General features: G+C 38.0%; 3 protein-coding genes across 8 annotated transcripts; 2 read left to right on the top strand and 1 right to left on the bottom strand.

Annotated features, from left to right (window-relative positions):
* Positions 1-454: 454 nt before the first annotated feature.
* On the bottom strand, positions 455-16,084 carry LOC108632443 (mitochondrial carrier homolog 2). The gene is made up of 8 exons (XM_018037038.2): positions 15,848-16,084; positions 2,270-2,468; positions 2,114-2,198; positions 1,805-1,970; positions 1,610-1,747; positions 1,323-1,509; positions 1,195-1,262; positions 455-1,131 (listed from the first exon to the last, which is right to left on the bottom strand). The coding sequence occupies exons 2-8, from the start codon at positions 2,372-2,374 to the stop codon at positions 939-941; spliced, it is 942 nt and encodes a 313-aa protein (XP_017892527.1). The 5' UTR covers positions 2,375-2,468; positions 15,848-16,084; the 3' UTR covers positions 455-938.
* On the top strand, positions 2,975-8,438 carry roq (RING finger and CCCH-type zinc finger domain-containing protein roquin). 2 transcript variants are annotated; one of them, XM_018037064.2, is made up of 14 exons: positions 2,975-3,287; positions 3,835-3,997; positions 4,081-4,507; positions 4,579-4,754; positions 4,843-5,176; positions 5,254-5,494; positions 5,571-5,740; positions 5,807-6,069; positions 6,144-6,245; positions 6,317-6,650; positions 6,711-6,843; positions 6,913-6,982; positions 7,053-7,244; positions 7,324-8,438. In XM_018037064.2, exons 2-14 carry the CDS (start codon positions 3,836-3,838, stop codon positions 7,441-7,443), a joined length of 2,724 nt encoding a protein of 907 aa, XP_017892553.1. In that variant the 5' UTR covers positions 2,975-3,287; position 3,835; the 3' UTR covers positions 7,444-8,438. The 2 variants fall into 2 exon arrangements, with proteins under 2 accessions (XP_017892553.1, XP_026675415.1); XM_026819614.1 differs by having other exon boundaries at positions 5,571-6,069.
* Positions 8,695-21,869, top strand: SCaMC (Short Calcium-binding Mitochondrial Carrier). 5 transcript variants are annotated; one of them, XM_018037041.2, is made up of 9 exons: positions 8,695-12,675; positions 13,337-13,463; positions 13,798-13,885; positions 13,963-14,074; positions 19,895-20,053; positions 20,215-20,472; positions 20,545-20,712; positions 20,785-21,036; positions 21,116-21,869. In XM_018037041.2, the coding sequence occupies exons 1-9, from the start codon at positions 12,484-12,486 to the stop codon at positions 21,188-21,190; spliced, it is 1,431 nt and encodes a 476-aa protein (XP_017892530.1). In that variant the 5' UTR covers positions 8,695-12,483; the 3' UTR covers positions 21,191-21,869. The 5 variants fall into 5 exon arrangements, with proteins under 5 accessions (XP_017892530.1, XP_017892531.1, XP_026675423.1 ...); XM_018037042.2 differs by lacking the exon at positions 8,695-12,675 and adding an exon at positions 12,714-13,167 and having other exon boundaries at positions 13,337-13,473; XM_026819622.1 differs by lacking the exons at positions 8,695-12,675; positions 13,337-13,463 and adding an exon at positions 13,507-13,525.
* The last annotated feature ends 373 nt before the right edge of the window (positions 21,870-22,242 follow it).

Here is a 22,242-nt window from a genome sequence, read left to right as displayed (position 1 = left end):
GCAAAAAGTCGCGACCATGCTTAGCAAGTTGAAAATTCAGTACAAAACTTGTTTGCTTAGGTAGGATAAGGCGTTAAGGAAGAAATATGTATCCATTGTATTGCCACGTTAGATTTTCGGCGAGTCTAGTTGGGGGTCGAGATATTCTTTTGATACAAGGAAATAGAAAAGATATACGTTCTACATCACGTAAACTCATTTGTAGTACCTGTAGGATGTTCGAAGAATATTTGATAACGCGATGCTCATGTAACTTCTCGATGCCTGACAAGAGTCACGTTGTAAATTATACATAAGTAATAAACGATAATCCTTGTACATCACAAACGCTTGTTTGAAAATATTTTATTTTATACCTGAGCTTCGAGATATACAAAAGTCTTCTAACTTCGTTCGAAGAGATCGTGGAACGATTGTTATTACAAATTACAATACAGACGAAAACCTAAGTAGAACCAATACTGTTTCAATTTTATTTGCCCGTTTTGTTTATTCTAGTTCATGCTATATATATGTACAATACCATAAAAGATCACCTGAAGGTATTTCTCAAAGTGATTCAACATATACACTTTGTACATGAAACGTGTAATATTCGAACAATTCTGACCCAATGCATATCATCTTTAATACAAAGAAATACTATTCAACTTCTTATACGTATATACATATGTTTCTATGTATCCATTCATTTTAAAGAATTAAGTTTACTTCATTTTGAACACCAAAGAGAACGTTAAATACTAACTTAATTCTACTGATTGTTAATACTCGTGCACGTATCGAATGGCCCGGCGAGATGAATTACGAGATGAATTAAAAAAAGAAGTCTTTAATCAATATTTGGTGTAGTAACAATTAGGATAAAAAAATTATGTAGCACAGAATGATTTTACTGCTGTTTCTCTTTTCAAATACAAGTAAATGTGATGTTATTACTAAGTCGTTTTCAAATGGAAATTGTATTTGCTAATAGGCATTGCCTGTCCATTTATTATCACTTGTGGTCCTGTGTAATAACGCCATATAAGGCTGTTTCCTCTTTTCAACTGATTGGAGGCTGACAGGTGCGACCAGCAGTGCAACCAGCTGTCGTAAATTGGCATTTGTGGAGGAAGACCCGCGATTAAACTAGAAAGACGACAATGCATAATTATCATTTCCTTTTTATAAAATATAGATCAGTCGACTTACCCGCAATTATTCACTGCCATGCAATTTGACACGACTAAAAATGGATACGTGACTGTCGTTGCCACAAACTGCAAAAGGCAAAGGTAGTTTAAACGGTTCTAATAACTTATAAAGAATGATCTGCTCACCCCTATGGTAGAGACGATGTACGGTTTCAATTCACGGTCGGCTATAACGTACTTGTCGATAACATAAGCAGACGAACTGACTAATATTAATACACTGGCGTTCGCGATGAGACGCGGTATCAATCCCGCAAAGTATCCCATGATCCCATTCTCTTTGTATACTTCCACAAACGATCTGAACAGTCCGCTATTAATGGATAAAAGAAAGGAAATGGCTATAGAAATAATGCATTTTTCGATTAGTATAAAAGGTGTGTGGAATACACATCGTTCAATCGATTATGTACTTGTACTTGGTCTCCCCGCCAACAAATTGTGCCATCATCCTTATCGCAATTACATCCAGCGGATGGCTAACTATGATTCCAACGATCCTACTAATCAGGTCTCTTATCAGCTCGTATATACACTTTTTGCGCCTTTGACTGTAAGAGAATGAAAATGTATACTTGTGGCAATACTTTATATTACGTGCGCGTTACCTTTCATCTAAATCAGCATAGCAGATTTCTTTGCTCGGTTCCTTATCGAATTTAACTAATTTGGCAGTTTTTTCAAACACTACTGCACTCACTGTATAGGCACATAATTTTGGGATGAGCCCACGGTAGCAGCCAGTATAACCATCCACATTTTTAATGTATTTAACTGTAAAACGATAACTTAAAAATAAAGACTGCTTCATTTACGAACAGTGTGTGTGTCGTCTGCATTTCACAATAATAGTATAAGCTGTGCAAAATGTAAATTGTGTAAGAAGACATGTAATTGAATGAGAAAGAATCGCTTACCATATTGGAATATGTTAGGCAAGGCAAGAGCCGGTTTTCCAAATAGAGTGGTTGTCGGTCTCGGTGGAATCGGTTCGTATCCGATCTGTTGCGTTATAAATAAAAATGATAAATTTCCTTACTTGCCAGGTAATCTATGCTCAGTGTATACTTTACCTGTATCAAAACCTTAGCATACTTAATAGGATGCGAAACAGTATTCACTAAAGTACGAAGTGCGATATCAGACCACAACGGTACATCGTTGTTCGGCGATATCATCTTTAATTAGGATTTAGCTTGCCGATCTTCCCTCCGTGTTATTTATCTAGCGATTTCCTTCCTCGTATCTCTCAACAAAGCTTAGAAGAACCGTCTGCGTAAAAACAGCATGTCCATAAACAATTCGGAAACTGAACCCGGGCGATAATTGTATGTACTGTCAATGAAATATACGTGCACGATACGATATTTCAGGGACCAACAAAGAGATACGAAGGAAACAAATCGTACACTCGACCGCAAAGATTTCGTCCCTAGTAATAGTGTATGTATCCGTAGTGACATTTAAAGTAAATATTATATCGATTGTGACGACACGAAAATGATTAGGTTTTATTCTATTAACTAGCTATATAATTACGGTGATACAATACATTGAAATATATGTTCTAAAATTCAGTTCTACGTTTTATTTCAAATCGACTTTTACACACATGAATTGATTAATTAAAAATTCTTGAGAACGACTGTACATTCAATTCACAGATATGAAATCGTATGAAGTCGAAACGTGATCACATAATTATTTTTAAGATTGAGTGAAGACGACAGTCAAGAATCGTGTGACGAATAAAGTTATTGTCCAAGCAGGCATTTATTTATTATCAATCAGGTTTATTTTGAAGATCGGACACACGTATATCGGCGTGCTCGCAGTGCTCTCTGTAGAGAGCAGCGGAGAGAGCAGTTGGTAAATGACTTTTCTAGATTGTTTTCGTCATGTACATGGGCACCTTTGCTAGTATAGCGAAGTGAAAAAGTGTATGTGTATGTGAGAAATATATCGTGTCGAGCTCATCTACTATTTGTGATTCATCCTGGATTCATCCTGTTCACGCTTCTCGATGGCAGAAGAAGCTACGTACGAAGTGACCGAGTAGTTAATGTGATGTTTTGTGAAGGCAATAACGAGGTGAGTTTATTTTCCTTTTAACGCGACGAGGATACGTTGCATCGACAGGCTCCTTAGGTATCCTCGTGGCAAACACGGATACCGTTTCCACGATTCTTATGTAGAACAGACAAGAGAGAGTAAATAGTAATTGAAAAACAAGAAAAAACGTTTGATTTAATTGCGTGATTGAAACGTTGCATGGTCACGATGGGTTTTCTATTTTCATTTTCCGCGATCGGAAAATAGTTGATGAGCAAACGTTTTTCCTTCGAACTGGTTTAAGTACCCATATCCGTACAAAAATGTTTCGCAATCGAAAGAGAGTTTTGTTATTCGTTATTCAAACGCTGTTCTATTATGATTATTTGTTGGAACGAAACACGCCAAAATCAATTGATCCTATTGCGAGATGCTTCTCGTAATAACGCAATACCCAGTTTCACGAAATTCTCGATAGACTTTGCATAATGTAAGTCGAATCGTTTTGTTTTTTTAATCCCCGCAAAAGAACGTGTTGCGAATAATTGTGAAACGGTCGAAAATTTGTCTGTGATTTTTGTTGCAGAATGCCAATACAGGCACCACAGTGGACTGAATTTCTTTCTTGTCCAGTTTGCTGTCATGACTTTGATGTGGCCATTCGTGGCCCAATTTCCTTAGGATGCGGTCATACCATATGTCGTACGTGCCTTGCAAATTTACACCGTAAACAGTGTCCATTCGATCAAGTAAGCAGCATCATCATTGTCTAAATAAATGTTTTATAATCAAATTGTGAACGAGAGGTGATTCGTTTATGTCAATATTCCAGAGTGTTATCAACACGGAGGTAGAAAGATTGCCAGTGAACGAGGCTCTTTTACAATTAGTGGGTAATTCGATTCCCACAAATGTTGCGACAGCTTATCAAAAATTGCTACCACCCGAAGACCATGCCAATTACTTGGTTGCCAAACGTTGCATCGAGGAGCTTGCTTTGTATCTCAAACCATGTCAGGCGAATCCTTCTTTAACTACAGGCGTGGGGCTAGTTTCGAGACCTATGCAAAGGAAGTTAGTAACTCTGGTTGGTTGTCAATTGGTTGAGCCAGAGGGAAGAGCACGTGCAGTAAGAGCAGCTAGAAGTTTGGGAGAAAGATCGGTTACAGAACTGATACTTCAGCATCAAAATCCGCAACAACTTAACGCTAACTTGTGGGCTGCTGTGCGTGCTCGTGGATGTCAATTCCTTGGGCCAGGTAGATAATTGAGTAATGATAATAATAAGGATAGAGTAATATATATATAATAAACATCTTTTTCCTATCAGCGATGCAAGAGGAAGTATTGAAACTTGTTCTCTTGGCTCTGGAAGATGGGTCTGCTCTTTCTAGGAAAGTGTTAGTTATGTTCGTAGTTCAACGTTTAGAATCACATTTTCCTCAAGCTTCTAAAACGAGTATAGGACACGTGGTACAATTATTGTACAGAGCGAGCTGTTTCAAGGTAAACGGACGTGCCGTATAAATATATAAAAGGACGTCGCTGGAATTAATTATTTCTTTAGAGGACTCAGAACCATCGTTTTTGTCAGGTATCCAAGAGGGAGGGAGATTCGTCTCTGATGCAGTTGAAAGAAGAATTTCGAACGTACGAAGCTTTGAGAAGGGAGCACGATGCTCAGATAGTACAGATCGCGACCGAAGCCGGGTTGAGAATAGCGCCTGATCAGTGGTCCGCGTTGTTGTACGGAGATACCAGCCATAAGTCTCACATGCAAAGTATTATAGATAAACTCCAAACACCGCAATCTTTTGCTCAAAGCGTACAAGAATTGGTCATAGCACTTCAACGAACCCCAGATCCTGGACAATTGAGTAGCTTGAGACCGCAATTAGAATTGCTAGCTGCGATAGATCCTAACCCAGGTATTAAATCATTACTGTAGTGAAGTGATTTGCATTTAGGTGAACCGATAATGCTTATTTGATCGATTGAATTGCAGAAACAGACCCTCCTACGTTAGCAGAATGTCGCGCAGCATTAGAAGCCGTTAGAACCGTAGTCGCAGCGTTAGTAGAGTTCATTCAGCAACACGGTAATCGAAAAACACAGGACGGAATCCATAATGTAGGTCCTGCTCAATCGAAATACAAAGTAAGCATGTGTCGGGATCTCGCACTCAGAGGATCTTGTCCTAGATCCATCAATTGTACATTTGCTCATAGTGATATGGAACTGGATAAGTAAGTATACGTATATCTCAGCGTTCGTGTGAATGAACTTGTACATATAAATTGATCTGTCTTTAATTTTTATCAGATACCGTGCGAAAAATCGGAAACTAAGCCTCAGGTCGAATTTACCTGGCAACAATAATTCGGATATGAAAACGGATAAGTCACTGAATGGACTGAACAACAAGGCGTTCAAACAGAACGACGATTTGTCTTATCATTCCATAAAATCGCACGACAATAGTCACAGAGAGAGTGCGTATAATTGTGAAGTAAACGGTGAACGTTTGGATCGAAGTTACGACGCTGTGTCTCTTTTAGATTATAATTCTATGAACAAAGTTAATCCGATGCAACATCATACCCCGGCAAATGAAAACAATTTTATCGGTTCGTTAACAAACTATGTGTTACCATCTCCTCAAGGAATGTTGCCTATGGTACCTACGAAAAATATGGACGTGCATTGCTCTCATTATATCGTGCCCAACACACCTGTCGATTACACGGCGCCTAATCTTGGAATGTGGGACTCGACGCAGATTTCATCTAATATGACCAACGGAATTCCAAATACCAAGAAGGTAATACAAATTTATTTAACTAACAAGTCGTACCGAGCTTGCGTGTTTATTAATTTTTATGTGTCATCATACAGCAGAGGACAGTCGCGAAAACGTTAGCGATGTTACTGCAACGTAGGATGGAAATCTTAAACCAGCTCGAGACAATTGTTAACAAACAAGTACCAATGAAAACGGTAGTTGCAAGAAATGTACTCAACCGTCTTCATCTTCCGTCGTTATTTCAATTGCTCTATCTTGTTCACAGAATTACGATATGCAAGGAGATGCGTTGTCATCGAACTTGTCCATATGGACAAACACATCGAACAATCCCATGGTCCCATCGACGAATATAAACTGCAACAACAACTTCCGCTGCGCAGATCCGATTTTGTTAGACGACGAATTCGTACCGTTCGACGCGTCCTCTAATAGCAAATACGGACCGATCTCTAAGCTGTCGAAGAACTTGATCAGGACTACGAACGGTGTACAGACCAATAATTTCTACGCGGAGGGAGGAACACCTCCTGCGATCTCAGCTTACCGACCCATACCCAACGCGAACTCAATCACGTCTTGGTACTACGGCAATCAACGTAAGTACCATAAAAAATCTTATTAAAGTGACTTTATTTTGAGACGTGTTCTGATTGCAGCTTACGCTATCGGAGCGAACGGAGGAATACAGCCTATAAATAACACCGGCATTGGAGACAGTTACATTACCTTTGGTCGCAATATATCTGACACGACGATGCAACTACCGAGAGCAGACTGCATGTCCAAAGAGTATATTGATATTTTAATTCCATTTATTACGCTAATCACATTTTTCTACAGCATGTAAATTGATTACAGCTTGATCCTCGAATCGCAAAAGGTTAAACAACAATTGAAACACCTTGAGAAGAAGATTAACGATTTGAAGGTACCGTCTTGTTACAAAGTCTTGCACCCGTTTAGAAAACTGTTCACAAATATGACATAAAAATGTTTAGCTAGCTACGCAGGGAGCGACGTTCACTGCAGGTGAGAGGCTAGCGCAGGAATTGCAGATGATCGAGGCCGGTATCAGAGAAAAAGAAAAGGACGTGCGGAACTGGAGTCCATATGGCACCGTGCCTTGGATTCAGTCGTCGAACAATTTGCTTAGCCCTCAGAATTTCAATGCGGATTACAAACCCGAGGAAGTAAGTTCGACGAAATACTGGTGCATCGATAAGTACCGTTGTCGAAATATTAAGCGAAACGTGAATGTTCGTTTGTCAGGAGGATACGTACGAGGCTGGGATCGCGAATGACATGCGGGAGTTGGAGTTGCGATGGGAATTTGAGCTTCAGGAGCAGGAGAAACATTGGTCGAGCGAGGAGGACAATTCGAAGAAATAATAGTAAGATAGTCGTAAGTCTTGCTACGTTTACTTCTTAGATCTGACAATGATTCGGTCGAACAGAACATGTCCTTTTGACATGATTTTAATTGCCATTCGCTCATCGGCCACGTATATCTAAAGAAAACTGACTGAAAGTAAATGAGGTTTTTACTGCTGCGTAAGAACAATTCAACTTCCATTCGAAATCATGAGGAGGTGACACGCGAAACGTTTAGAACACTTGTCGCATAAATACAAAAAGAATTTATTATCCCTACTTTAAGTAAAACAAATTTTCCTATCAGTATAGTGTGTAACGCGAAGTGGATTTACTACTTTTCCATTTACTATGCCTTTAATAATCTTGATAACGTAATATTCGTTCTTTATCTATGGGAATGTATTTTTCCTGGGATTATTACCAGCGTAACGATTAAAAAGACTAGCTGTAAATATTGTAATATTAACGAACAATTTGTTAAATGCATCAAATCTCCTTCACGGTGGGAAATATTCGTATTTAGTTGTGCAGGAAGTCTCATCTGTTTGATTTTCTAGCTGCAGTACAAGTTCGGTACTAAAACAACATTGAAAAGTGAGAGTTAGCTGCCGCATTGAAATCGTGTTCATAGAACCGTTGAAGGTCGATTCATGTTTCGTTACGATCATTGTAGCGGGAACATGCGATGAACGTAAAGGAATTAAAAGCAGGCGAGAATACATTTGTTAAAATTTAACAGAAATTGACTGTGTCAGTGTTTTATAAACATGACGGGGTGTAGTATATTTTGTTTATATATGTTTGCACAATGAAGCAAAGGAATATTATTATATTACTGATACATTCGGAAAGAATGCTATTTAACCCGCGGCGAGGTTACAGGATTCAGATATACAGATACATAATATAGGTGTTATGCATACATGAAATTAACATATTCTGTTAAAATTTTGCATAATTAAGATATACATATATTGCTTCTAGTACAAATACGTATATATATATCTTAATTATATATAAATATATAATTAATTAAATATATATATACATATAACAAATTATTTTCTAGTTGGTGATACAAATTTTTTTTAGACATCTACGTACAATACTTCACTCGATTCGATAATATTTCAACAGAGATTTAAGGATGTATTGGCTATACAGTCAATCCCAAAAGTTTATGTACCTTAGAAAAACGCATTTCCTATAATTAAAAATAGTACATTCTTCTTCTAATTTCGATATTNTCTGATTTCTTTTTAAAAAATGCGTTTCTAAAGTGCATAAACGTTTGGGATTGACTGTATAGCCAATACATCCTTAAGTTTCGAATTTCTGTTTTCAGTTTGTTAAAATCGTTTGACGTTCAAAGTCGGTAAGATTTTTAGTATAAACCTGGGATTCAGTATAAAACTTCTTTCTTGATCGTTTGATTTTGCAAAATTAAAGAGATCTTTTTTTTTTCTCAACATATAGTCAATACTGAGAGTCCTATTTCACGTTTTTTAATACAAAAATGTTAGAGTTTGAAATACTTTAAAGGTTCGAATAAAGAATTGTGAAAATCGAGGAAAATTGACCGATATCGAATTTTCCTTTAGTTGACAATACGATAGTGGAAAATTACTTATATATTCCATTTGTGCCTGGTACAAACAAAAGAACTATTGCATTTGAATTTAATTCGCTGTGACCAATTGTGGCGACTTAAGGTCTTCGAGACTCATTATTTTCTTTTTGCTGCGGAACGAAAACAGACAATTATGCGAGCTGCAGCTCTCACGTTTGGGAACAGTGTTTGATCTACGGATTTGAACGAACTAAGACACGACACACCGTCACATTGGTTTCCCCTCAATTAGAAACTTTAATTTTCAATAATGTAACGTTTCAGCGCGCGCTGTTCTTACTCCACATTGTAAATCGAACGAGGCAAGTGTTTCATTTTACGTCGCGGAGAAGAGAAATCCTCGTGTAATTATTACTTGCATTTCGCGTGCATCTATTAATTTATTGCGTATATTCGGAAATATTTCCCTTCTATTAAGAGTCGAGTCACTTAATATTGAATTAATAATTCTCAAATGTGATAACGAAAATTTGATCAAACCGAGTATATTGATCAAGTACTAGCTTCTTTACAATGTAGTGTCTTCTCGCAATAGTTTTTGGATTCTTCTGTTCTATTTTTGTTTTTGTTCTTCCTTTTTTACAAAATAATGTATAGTATAAATATCGATGATTCCAGTTTTAGTGGAAACGACGTATAGACTTTTTATGAGACGTGTAGAGGATCAAGGAAAGTTGATCTTTTTTCATTGATGAAAGAAAAATACATATACATATATGTGTAAGTGCATATTATTTTACATTCACTAACCACGGACACTAGGTATGTTCGAGTAGAATTATTATTTCTTTCCTAAGAATGTGCCTTCTTCGATCATAAACGAGCATACGATGTAATAAACATTTTTATAGTTGATCGTAAATACGTAAATAGTTGATTTCAATGTAACCGAATCATTCTGCGAGGCACATTGCTCCCGAACTGCAGAAAGAAATGTAATCTCGGAACATAACTAGTCTCTCATCAAATGTTTACGATGGTGCAATTTTACTTGTTTTATTGATACGACGTATGAGGTTCTTTTGGCTGGAAATTATTCGAAATTCTGCTGAGCGTGTGGGATTGTGTTTACCTGCGATGCAATTGGGTGTGTTACTCCTTAATTTCTCCCACGAAACGATTTCTTGCGTTTCCATAGAGCAGAGGAATATACATCACAGATTTACGTAACATGCAATATACGTATTGAAACCTTCTTAATTGGAGTACGATTGGGACTATGTTTAAGTTTAGATCTATATTTATACACGTTCGAAAAATATGTTACAAGCTTCACTATTTATTTTGTTACTGATTTCATAGACGAAATCTCAAAAATAATGATAGTTTATCCTGAAAAACTTAAACTTCAGACTGTTTTATTTATGTGTGCATTATCCATCGGTGATCCACATGTACGTAAACGGTGGGTACTTGAAATTTAATTTTTTCAGAAGTTAGAGGTGGTCGTTTGTACAAATCCTTTCCTTATGTCGAAGTTAATTTGCTATGTACATCGTTATGTTTCGACACACGATTGGCGATGATTCATTGAAGAAAGTCTGTGTGACAATATTGCAGAAAGGGGCCATCAGTCTTCTAATTTGTTCTCTTTGATACATAGAAAGAAATGATAGTTTTTACATGAAGCTGTGGCAAAGACTTGAATCAAGAGACTTCGAATCGATTTTACAATTCCGACAAACGCATTTTAGTCTAATAGAAATGTTCCTTTCTGTAAACGGACACCGTCTTCACAGCCCGTGTGTGTTCAACGCATTGCGAGACATTGATTTTCTCATTTAAATTACTTTCGTATGATTAAACTGATTTGTTTCCATGGAAGACCGCGTGTCTTAAATATTTTTCATGTTCAAATGAATCCGTTTCCTTTGTCGAATGTTGCTGTTCATTTTCATTTTCTGTTTGATCTTTTTTATTCGTAGAGTACGACTCGTTAGTAAATATAGAGAGTTAAAAGCGAAGAGGGCTGTGTACACTGGGAAGTAATAAGCGCAACAATGATGTTTGTGCAAGCTTCGGATTAATTGCATGTTAAACATGTCACTATATGTATAAATAATACATACGTACCTATGTTAATGGTATGGAGCCACATACAATCTATATTAACGTTCTTTGTTTGAACATTAATGAAACAATAATAATTATATACATATCGGTATATAATGCGTATAGTCAGCGAGCACTCGGCACTTATAGCAGTACTAATAGTACTTTTGTGACACTTATGTTAAATTAATTCCCGATTGTAAGATTTTGTTACGTTAGCAACGGACGTAATAAGCAATGCACGTGTGCAACGTTTCTGGTTTATTACAGATGTAAAACTCATTTTAGTGAGATAAATCAAAATTGATGAATATATTTGTTTATGTGAAAGATACGCCTAAATAGTATTCGCATATTTGCATTGCCTATTGCGTTCGATCCAACTGTTAGTCAGGCATTTTTAATGTATTTTTCTAAAATAAATAACTATGCAAAAACCGTATTACGATATGCAGCATATGTATATTCGCAATAATAATTATTACCCCGATTTCATGCAATATATATAGAAGAACGCATTGTATTATGTGTATATGATTTGTACTTTCATGAGAAGCACGCGAGCACAAAATAGAATAAAATTTCAGTCGGTTGAGAACAATTGTTTTAATCGTTCTTTGTGAGATACACGTTAGCTATCGACGCTAAAAATGTTTCCGATAAAAGTTGTAGCTCTAGTTGTCAGCTACAAATAAGATCGTATGCAATTTTCCCGTAGGTCCAACGGTTTAGGAGTATTCGAGCAAAAACTATAAGTATTTCTTTTCAAAAGTTTTGGGCGGTGAGATATGCCTCGTATTCGAATGAGATCGTTTGTATCAATGAAAAAGCTCCGGTAGATGACGCCACGGTTCACTATCGAGCGTGAACAGGATCGTTCCAGCAGTGCTGGACTTATTGTTAGTTACTCATAAACTGCTCGTAGTAGTAGCAGCAAGTAGTACTCGTGTTGCCGCTGTGGCCAGTTTTTCTCGTGGTGCGAACGTGGAGAAAACTGCTGCGCGGTACCATCCACGTTGGGAATATAGGACTCTGGTCCGTGTATATATATTGAACGGGCGTGGAGATACAAAACCGTTTCGCAACGTTCGGCTTTCCATCGGTTGTCAGTGCGACGGACAAGTTCCGCGTCGGTGGAAAGTGCGCGAACGGTCGTTGGAAAATCGATGTCCGCCGTTAAGTCACCACGTGTGTGCAATTATGTATTCCCTCGTAGACGTGTGTGAAGATCGGAACGTAGCGCACAACAGTAGTCCGAGCGAGGGTCAGCAAGTGGTTCGTGTTAGCGTGTTCGAAAAATAAGTAATAGAACGCGTAAGCCTGAGGAATTTTGCTCGGTATTGTATATATAAGGAAGTGACATAGGAAATATAATGCCGGACGGGCGAGGAAACGCGATGCATGGCGTAATGCCGCCGCACTACTTGCACGAGTTGCCGGCTGAAGACGAGGAGAGGCTCGAGAAGATATTCGAGAAATTGGATTTGGACGGCAACGGAAAGATCGACGTGAAGGATCTGTCGAAGGCCCTGCGGGAAGTCGGAGTCGATAAATATTACGCAGAGGTAAAGAATTCTTGTTTTTTCTTTTTCCTCGCAGCCAGTGCGATCGAACAATGCGGATGTACGCGACTTTGAAGTTATCGAACGGTACGCCACTATTATCAATTACTTTCATCACGATTTTACAATGCGATTTGTAAAATGTATTTCGTTGCGTGTCTGTTGTGTACTCGACGTTGCACATTAAAGAAATTATATTAGAATGCATTCTACGTTTCAAGTATCGTGTCCTTGTTTCAAGTAAATGGTGTGTTACAAATTAAAACTATATAGTACAGATGACGTGTTCTTTGTAGTAAGTATTTCATTTCGAACACAAACTTATGTTTCTACAAAATGCATATAAAATGTTTTACGCAAATTTCTCTTCGGTTTAATAGGAATAACTACGAGCTGTTGATTTCAGGCGTTCGAACTGCGTTGTTTAATTTTGTAGAAGGTTGCCGTTGAATATTCTTATATTGGCCTTAATACAATTTGCACGGTTTCATCAAGGTTAATACCATTTTGTTTTTAAAGCTCCGACAAAAAATCATGAATCACGGAACAAAGACCTTCGCGTAAAATGAAATTATTGACGAACGAAATCCCTTAATCTTCAGTGAAATCCTAGCGGATAGTCTCATTGGCGGAGCTTTTTGAACGTTTCTCTGTTTCTTTCCAGAGATTTTTGGCAAGATCGGATAGCACTAAGAGCGGCGATATTACGTTAGCGGAGTTTATACACTATGTCCGCGAACATGAAAAAAATCTGCGTCTGCAATTCACTCATCTTGACAAGAACAAGGATGGTCAGTAGATGTACGAAGATATTAAAATTATCTAACGTACATACGTAAAAGGGAACGCGAAGGTGTTTACACCTTTTATTGGTTAATTCCCTAAATGTATTTTATGCTTCCATTCCTATGATCATCCCATCCTTATTAAATATCATAATTACTTTTATGTATAAATTTTTACTGAAAGAAAACTATTTCTTTCCTTCCCTTTGGTTCATTATCAATCGTTTTGTACACGGATTACTATCGAGTCAAATATGTTTGTCATCTGATTTATTCATCTCTCATCCTTGGTTTTATCGATGCTTGATACAATGAATAAATTGCGATGCTTCTTGGGTAGGTAAAATCGACCTGGAAGAGTTGATAAAAGCGTTTGAAGAATTGGGAATAAAAATGGACTACAACGAGGCGAAGAAGTTGTTGCAACGGTAAATATTAAATTCGATGTTTATCTCAATCTTGATGTATGAGTTCGCGAAACGATCAAGGCAATGTTCGTTCACAGAATGGATAAGGACGGGAGCCTTACTATAAGCTTTAACGAATGGCGGGACTTTTTACTGTACGCGCCGAGTTCCGATCTTCTGGGTTTGATCGAATACTGGCATCATACGAACGTAAGTAACTGTTTTTAGTGAATCGTATTAAAAATTAATGCAGAATCAGAAAGATACAAACATTGTGCAGGGTGTAGTCAATAATAATTGTCTTCTGTTCGACAGAGTTTATCGAATGAATTTAAACAAATCGCGCCTCGTTCTTGTAATTTTATAATCACCGTGTATTGTATCATTCTAGACGAAAATTTTTATCGATTCGCCCTGTTTAATGAGAGAACTGCTGAATTAGTAATCGGTTCGAGACCGGCCGCGGTAGCGATTGTACGATGAACTCGTGTGCGTACGCGAGGAAGGATCGAGGCCCGATTCCAGGCCTCTGATTCGTTGACGGTGAGGGCTCGACCGGAGGTGTGACGTAGCGGTCGTCATTCAAAATGACCTTGGTAGTTTCCCAGCTGTTTCCGCAACCTTTCCCCGCGGATCAAGCCGCCGTTCCTCCGCGATTTCGTTTCGTCACGCATGCGTTCTCGGCGAGAATTCGCTGGCGCACGCTCCATATATTCCGCACCGTCGCGCCTGCCTCGTTCACTCATTGAAAAAAAGGGTTAACTTAGACGTTCGCCGTGAGAAATTTCACTCGCGTTTTAGTGAAAACGTTCGTTGAATTAACTATAAGAGTGATCGGAGAAGAGATATTGTAGGTGGACACTTGTATCATCGATTACGTCACGCGACCCTGCGATCCTATGTATAAGCGTTGCTCGATCCTTCCAGCTTTTGTCTTGTTTCACGCGAACCCCACATGACACTCGACAGTAGTTACTCCAACTTTTGTCTTTTGATCTTATGCATATACACGTCTTACGACGGCACATGCCGAGCTCTCTGCTCATTAGAATGTAAACATCTTGTTTATTACTTTTCAACAATAACTATAGTTTACGATATCGCAAAATTTATTATATCAGAAGCACGAGAAGTATGATGCACGTCCGATATTTTAATTTCAATAATTGTTATTTGGAATATCCGTATCCCAAGTAGAAACGCAGATGTGAATTACCCGACCGGGAAGGTCCTTTTCCTTTGGACCACTCGTTAAGGCTCAGTTATCTATGACCCCTGGCTTCAAGTATTGGGCCCATGACCAATGTTCTTATGTTTTCCTAAATCTCAGCGGGTCTGGCAATCGTCATCTTCTCTTATGTCAAGAGGTGCTCTCTGATTTTGTTTAAACATGATTTGTTTACTGAACCACTGCTCGGTTGAGATAATAAGAAAAAGGCCAAATAATTTTAAATCGATAGCGCTTAATTGCTCAATAAACAATGACAAAGATTAAAGGCTATCGATGATGTTTCGACAAAAAACAATGCTGTTTTCTCATCGGCATCTTTGTAGTTTGAACTTAAAACGCGGGATTTCTTGGAGTGGCGAAACATCTCGCAACGTTTCGTCAGCCGTGCGTTCACTACGTGTTACGTACGTATGTGTGTGAGGTCATCGTCTGCCGGCTGCTAAAAGAGCCGACAGTGCTGTAACGAATAGAATCAGATCGGCTCTCTCGACTCGACCGTTCAGAGTCCAAATAGAGATATCAATATGCTATAAACAATAATAATATTTGTACGAGATATAATTATTTTAATTTCGTTTGCTTTAAAATCTATTATCGATGTAAAATTTGTAAAATCAGCACGATGACGCACATTTTGTTATTCACACGTATTTCCGTAATGCAGTTGTTCCCAACTGTTGATACGCGTAAATTTGCGTATTTTCAAAATAATTTCCCAAGCGCAACCGCCACCGTGTGGCCAAATAACTTACCCATTACGGCATTCGATTTTGGTGTCGGAATGGTTAACTTTCACGCGAAAAGAGGCCACATGGTCGCACGTTCTTCTCGAACGTGCCAGTCACATAAAATCGAGTAGAAATAGGTGCCACAGTTACTGTAATACATATCGTCCACCACTGGTCGTAAAAATACATTGTAACCCTAATGGGATTGCAGGAAAATGCAAATTTGAGTCGAGAGCGATTCATTCGTAAGAGCACAGACCGGTTGTGCCATATTTTCGCACGCCTAATAGAATACTGGCTGATCGAGAGAGGGTTTTTGAACGTCGTTACTTAATCAGAAAATTTACAACCAATTTACAGCTGGCACTCTCCTTGAAATGATACATTTAAACAGCGTGTGACGTATGCACTGTAGATATTGCGGGAAATATGGTGGGGGTCGTCCCCGCGGTTAGTTAGAACGATATCTTTGTGTTTCAATGCTCCGAGAGAGCCGTTTTTCGATACTCCTTTTCAATCCCTCAGTCTTGAGATCGGACTCCGAGCTTTCAGTTCGCTGGCTGATGGCGAGGCTCGTTTCATTCAATTCTCGCACTTCGTTCGGACGGTCTATCGTCGTTTGTATCTCCATGTCTGTTCATCTCGTGTCCTCGGACGTGTTTGAAGAGCCCTCGGCCGCGATTTAAACGTTTCTTCAGTGACAGAAAGAACTTTCCAGTGAACACGGTTTTCGTTACATCCCCAGAAGTGATGTACACGTTAAATAAAACTGGATTTCTCAAACATGATTGCATCTCGTCCACTTGCCCGGTCTGCGATGAATTCCTTCAAAATTATCATGAACTCTTGCAACGGGTAAGTTCCTTTTCCGTGGACTCGGGAAATAATTATCGGCGAGTATCGAGAGAGCTTTTTCCTTTGAACTTTGACTGAATTCAAACGCGGTTTCTCTCAAGAGAGATTAGAAGTGTAACAAAGAATTGTAGTAATTAAGTCGTTTAGAAAATGAGATTCGCGGATCTTGAATTTCAATATGCGTTAGATTGGTGGATCGAAGCATTGATTGTATGAGAGCACATATCTAAAGATATGATATAGGTTATAATAGTGCGTAGAGGTTATGTCTGGCGAAATTATCACGTGGTAGATTGAGGAGAAAGCGAAAGTTCAAGACTATCGCTTCGTACTTTCTTCTTTCGAAATTCTTGCGCAGATTCATTCGAATCTCAATAAACATGTTTAATTTATTGAATCGAGTATCAGGAATATTTTTTCCGCTGCTTGTCACGGTTCAAACGAGGCGAAGTAATTCCGTTAGTTTTATTGGTACGACGGCGAGACGCATACATAATTTATGAGGAATTTTGAATGAAAGATAATTAAGGAATGTAAAATGCGTCTAGAATATTTCGAGCATTTTTTTCGTGCGAATACATTTACTGGGGGACGCATGATTCTTGATTAGTATAAATAATTCAATCGGTGAACAGCGTGTCCGGCACTAGTGAATCAAACGGTGATTCATCGCGAGTGCAAATCCTTTTCCCTTCTCCGGCTCGTTCGAGATTGTTCTCTTCGTCACTACTTTATGCGGGAATTTCACGATTGATCGCATAAATTTGGCCCCATTCGAAACATTCATTCACTTATAAAAAACGCAGAATTGCTGCGACTCAAATTTTGCAACGTTCAAATTTCATTGTTTGAAAAATGAAGAAATATTCGTCTTAAGTATTTGTAAATATTGAGAATATTCGCTAAGGTGGAAATAAATGAACAAATCACGAGTTGCAGGAAGCGTTGTATAATGTAAACTAAGAATTGCATAATTATCCACGCGCGTGTCAATGCCAGTATTACAGAGTTTAAGCGATATATATGTATATGTCGAGTTTCGAGAAATGTAGCTTTAAGAAATATCATACTTATATCTGTTCTACCGATTACTATTCTAATGGAAATAAAAATTGAAACAGATCTTGTGACGAAGTAAAAATTAACGTCTACTACTAAAACGAATAAGTATATATGTAGATACATGCAAGGTCTGAGCGTAAAGTATTGTAACCAGTGACCGGGCGATTGTTATCCGACACTTGACTCCAGATATCGATTTTCCTGTAATTTCTAACCGCCATCATTTCTGTTTGCAGTTTGCTAATTATGAATCGACGTTAAAATGTTAATAACATCTGCAAATGTTTGTCGAAACCGCACTTCGGTATTATCAAACAGCTAAATTGGGACAGAAGAAGGAAGCAATAGATCTAGACTCGCTGTTATCAGATGTCTGCCTTTGATCAGTCTTATTTATCATTCTAATTGCTCCTTAGTATATATAGGATATTGTAAGATACGTGTATTGAATGCCGATTCGAAGAAAGGAATCTTGTCATACGCGGAAAGATTATTCTCAATTGTTGTCTCATTGAAAGGGGGAGATATCATTCGCGAATCTCTAAACTTGTCAGCGTAGCATGAGTTGCAGTCGGCGCTAAGGGAATATTTTTGAGTTCCCGGATTTTGCACTCCCTCTAGCTAAATTCAAAATAATCGGTCAGTCGCGTGATTAGAACACGCTGTGATTCTGTAAGCGACATTGGGCGAGACACCAAATTGTCTGTTGGCTTGAAGCCCGACATAACCGCAGAAGCTAACTAAGATTCTTCCACGTTCCCTTTCAGTGGTTTCACAAGTGTAATCTCTTTTTAACGTAAATTTTGTCAAGAGAAAAGATCGTTCCACGATGGACACCATAGATATCGATACTGATATCATCTTATTTGAATTTCATGCGAAGTTAAGTGTCTTTTAGATGAAAATCTATATTTTTATTGCACGAAATTCCATTTCGTATTTTCTGCAAGCATTTTAATATGACAATTGTTATTTTTCATTTCGAAGCTGGGTAAAAGTCGTATACTTCGAAGATTAACACACATCATTATCGGGATCTTGTTCTTTTCGCGCAAAGATATCGATAAAAGCTTCTTGTGTAATCGATCAAAGGTGTACAAGGTTGAAATCTAATTCAGTGAAACCTGACAGCGTCAAGGTTCCTTTATTTTCCCTCTTCCCCCTTCTTTTTACTTATTTTATAAATTCATGTTTGTCGTTGTTCGTTGTGTCAATGACCGTGTCCCACGTATTCACAATATTTGGCAAAATAAACGGACAACTGATTAAAGTGATACAGAACATTTTTTTTTAGCCGAGAATGTTGTACATTACAATCAGTTGTTCGGAAGAGAAACTATTGACTTAGGCGATTATCATGTCTGCTAAGCTATTTCCTTATATTTACAATTTTAATCAACGGGAGTAAAATATATTAGCGAACATTTCAAGTGACGTTAATTAGTAGCCGTGAAAAATTAATAACAATGACCGATAAATTTGTTGAATATGACGTAACGTCTGGAATCGATAAAGTGTTTGAAAATGCGTCGTCTGAGAGTATAAGTACGGCTGATCGGAGTTCAAGAATTATCTCTAACACGTGGTAGTTGAGTACCGGCTTGGCTGTGTGTTTTAAGCGGACCGGGGATATAACCAGTGAACACTGGTTGCAGAATATATTGGAAGATAAGCGAACTGTTCATTTGTTGCATATAATACACGAAAATTAACTATTTCTAATTTCCAATTATAATCACAAGATGTTTTAATAAATTCGAGAATAATTAAATTATAAAATTGCACATCCTCGATTGAAACGTTTCCATTGGAACGATGCCGAAATATTTGTATAAATAACACGTTTGACAGTCCTCCACTCTCCGATGACTCCGATATTTCTCGGAATTGCAAGATCTTTTTCGTACGTGGCAAGAATGACGCTTTACGCACTCGCACATAGCTGATAGTAACAATCTCACGGATATGGCTAGTAAACGATTATACGTTAACGAAGTAATCATGCACGACTTATCGAAGCTCGAAAGCTTCGTATTTTTATGGTATGGTCTTCTTCGATATGCAGAGCATTCGGTCCCTTCTTCTTGGTGCGCACAGTAAACCGTGCATATTTATTCGCGCGAGTTGAAATGATAACTGGGTCTCTTGTTACAGTATATGGACATTGGGGAGGACATCGGTGTCCCGGAGGATTTCACAACCAGCGAAATGGTCTCTGGAATGTGGTGGCGGCATTTGGTGTCTGGTGGCGTAGCCGGAGCTGTGTCGCGCACGTGTACCGCTCCTTTGGATCGCATCAAGGTCTATCTACAGGTGCGAATTGCAAAATAATTTTAACGATCGTATCTTCGTCTTACCAAACAATACGAGCGGCAAATGATCTTTTTTTTTTTCAAAACGACATCGATTTAATAGATAGAATTGAAACTAAGCGAATTCAGCTCTGTTTGCTTTACGAAGAAGAATACTTTCAGGTGCATGGATCGCGACACTGCAAAATCACGAGTTGCTTCAGGTACATGCTCCGCGAGGGTGGCACGACGAGCCTTTGGAGAGGAAACGGTATAAACGTACTTAAAATCGGGCCGGAGAGCGCGCTCAAATTTATGGCCTATGAGCAGATTAAGAGGACTATTAAAGGAGACGATGTTAGAGAACTTGGACTCAACGAACGATTAATGGCAGGTTCTTTAGCTGGCGGAATCAGTCAGTCGGCCATATATCCGCTTGAGGTATGAGAGTGAGTTCGACGAAGCGTGTTATCAAGCATCGGTCTGCGTTATCTTTCAGTTCTCTTATTACAGGTGCTTAAAACTAGATTCGCGCTTAGAAAAACGGGAGAGTTCTCGGGTCTAATCAATGCAACGAAGAAGATATACAAACAGGGAGGTCTCAAGTCCTTTTATAAAGGCTACGTACCCAATTTAATTGGGATTATTCCGTACGCTGGTATCGACCTGGCCGTATACGAAGTAAATATTCAAATCAGAGTTATTTTCAACATGGTCCTTCATTGATATTAAATGTTGCCCGTTTTGTTATAGACTTTGAAAAATAGGTATTTACGGACGCATGATAAAAACGAACAACCACCGTTCTGGATATTATTGTTGTGCGGAACAACTTCTAGCACAGCCGGTCAAGTGTGTTCATATCCATTAGCGCTAGTCAGAACACGGTTACAGGCCAATGTGTCGCCAGATAAGCCTAACACTATGATCGGCGTTTTTAAAGATATTATAAAGAACGAAGGAATTCGTGGATTGTATCGAGGTTTAACGCCAAACTTTTTAAAGGTACGAAATGATTTGTGTTTTAACGATATTCGATTCGCGAAATCGCGAATGTTTAACGTGTCGTTCATTTTGTTTCAAGGTGGCACCGGCTGTTTCGATTAGTTACATAGTATACGAGAACTTCAGAGAACTCCTGGGTGTTAATATGACGTGATGATTATTTATTTTAGGTGATATTAATTTAACTAAATTATTTTTTAACTGCAACCATAAGGTATACAACAAAGCCGGCCAGTCGTTGGCTAGTGTAATGAGCAATTCGGCAGATCATGCCCTTCGTTGAATGTAATAACGTCGCTTATTTATTGTTAACTCGAAGCTTCCACGATTATTTAAACATTCGCCATTATACTTTCCGGGTGTATCATACTATCGATTGCTACGAGCGCACGTTTATAAAAAAGATTTCAAGGAAGAAAGTGGGAACGTAACGAAGATGAAATGGGATTTGAATGGAATTTACACACCTCGTGTATACCTATTAATTAACTCAATTCGTATTCGCTGTTATGTTTTACACTTACACTCCACACGGAACGTGAATCAGGAGATGTACATCCATAATTTCGAAATAGAAATGATAGTACAAAAATCTTTAGAAGAGGAATGATAAAAGTATTACGACTTGTGACTTCATTTTGATCGATTTTTTTACGAGGACAGAAGAGAATGGTGTAGCCAGAGTACGTAGAATTGTAATAACTAGAAGAAACGGGTTCTTCGTACGTTTTGCAAGATTACCAGGTAATATGAATTGTAATTTTATGAAAAAGATAAATGTAAATGAATGTATTACTTAAAAATACATTACACAATGTTACAAACTCTGAAAATAGGGGAATCGAATTATATTGTTACTGTGATATGTACGGTTATAAGCTAAATTGGAGATCGTAATTCAACGCATAACGCCTTAGATCGATTCCAAAAACGTTTAACTTTTATTATAATATAAACATCTTCCAGTCATATGTTAAATAACGATAATAATAATAATAATAATAATAATAATAATAATAATAATAATAGTGTAATAAATCTTCTGTTCATCGAGGTGTTATGCCATGAATTATTGCGATTACTGCTTCTTCTTTTTTAAATCTTTTTTATAACTTACATACATGTTGAACTTGTTCTACGAACGGGTGTTTCACGCTCTCGATATTATACTTGTTGCAAGCATTGCTTCATCAACTCTTCAATTAA

This window comes from Ceratina calcarata, unplaced genomic scaffold, assembly GCF_001652005.2.
Source record: "Ceratina calcarata isolate Rehan_Ccalc_2016 unplaced genomic scaffold, ASM165200v1 scaffold154.2, whole genome shotgun sequence".
Taxonomy (NCBI): domain Eukaryota; kingdom Metazoa; phylum Arthropoda; class Insecta; order Hymenoptera; family Apidae; genus Ceratina; species Ceratina calcarata.
Note: the sequence above shows the minus strand (reverse complement) of the source record. Positions and strands in the feature narration are given on the sequence as shown.

Bases quoted from the DNA above. Each gene is read 5' to 3' on its own strand.
- LOC108632443 (XM_018037038.2), bottom strand. From the start codon at position 2,374: ATGATATCGCCGAACAACGATGTACCGTTGTGGTCTGATATCGCACTT. The intron at 1,748-1,804 runs GTAACGCGCACG...ATTCTCTTACAG, and splicing joins TATGCTGATTTAGATGAAAG to TCAAAGGCGCAAAAAGTGTA. The intron at 1,132-1,194 runs GTAAGTCGACTG...TCGTCTTTCTAG, and splicing joins ATGGCAGTGAATAATTGCGG to TTTAATCGCGGGTCTTCCTC.
- roq (XM_026819614.1), top strand. From the start codon at position 3,836: ATGCCAATACAGGCACCACAGTGGACTGAATTTCTTTCTTGTCCAGTT. The intron at 5,177-5,253 runs GTATTAAATCAT...ATTGAATTGCAG, and splicing joins TGCGATAGATCCTAACCCAG to AAACAGACCCTCCTACGTTA. The intron at 7,245-7,323 runs GTAAGTTCGACG...TTCGTTTGTCAG, and splicing joins CGGATTACAAACCCGAGGAA to GAGGATACGTACGAGGCTGG.
- SCaMC (XM_018037041.2), top strand. From the start codon at position 12,484: ATGCCGGACGGGCGAGGAAACGCGATGCATGGCGTAATGCCGCCGCAC. The intron at 13,886-13,962 runs GTAAATATTAAA...GTTCGTTCACAG, and splicing joins GCGAAGAAGTTGTTGCAACG to AATGGATAAGGACGGGAGCC. The intron at 21,037-21,115 runs GTACGAAATGAT...TTTTGTTTCAAG, and splicing joins TAACGCCAAACTTTTTAAAG to GTGGCACCGGCTGTTTCGAT.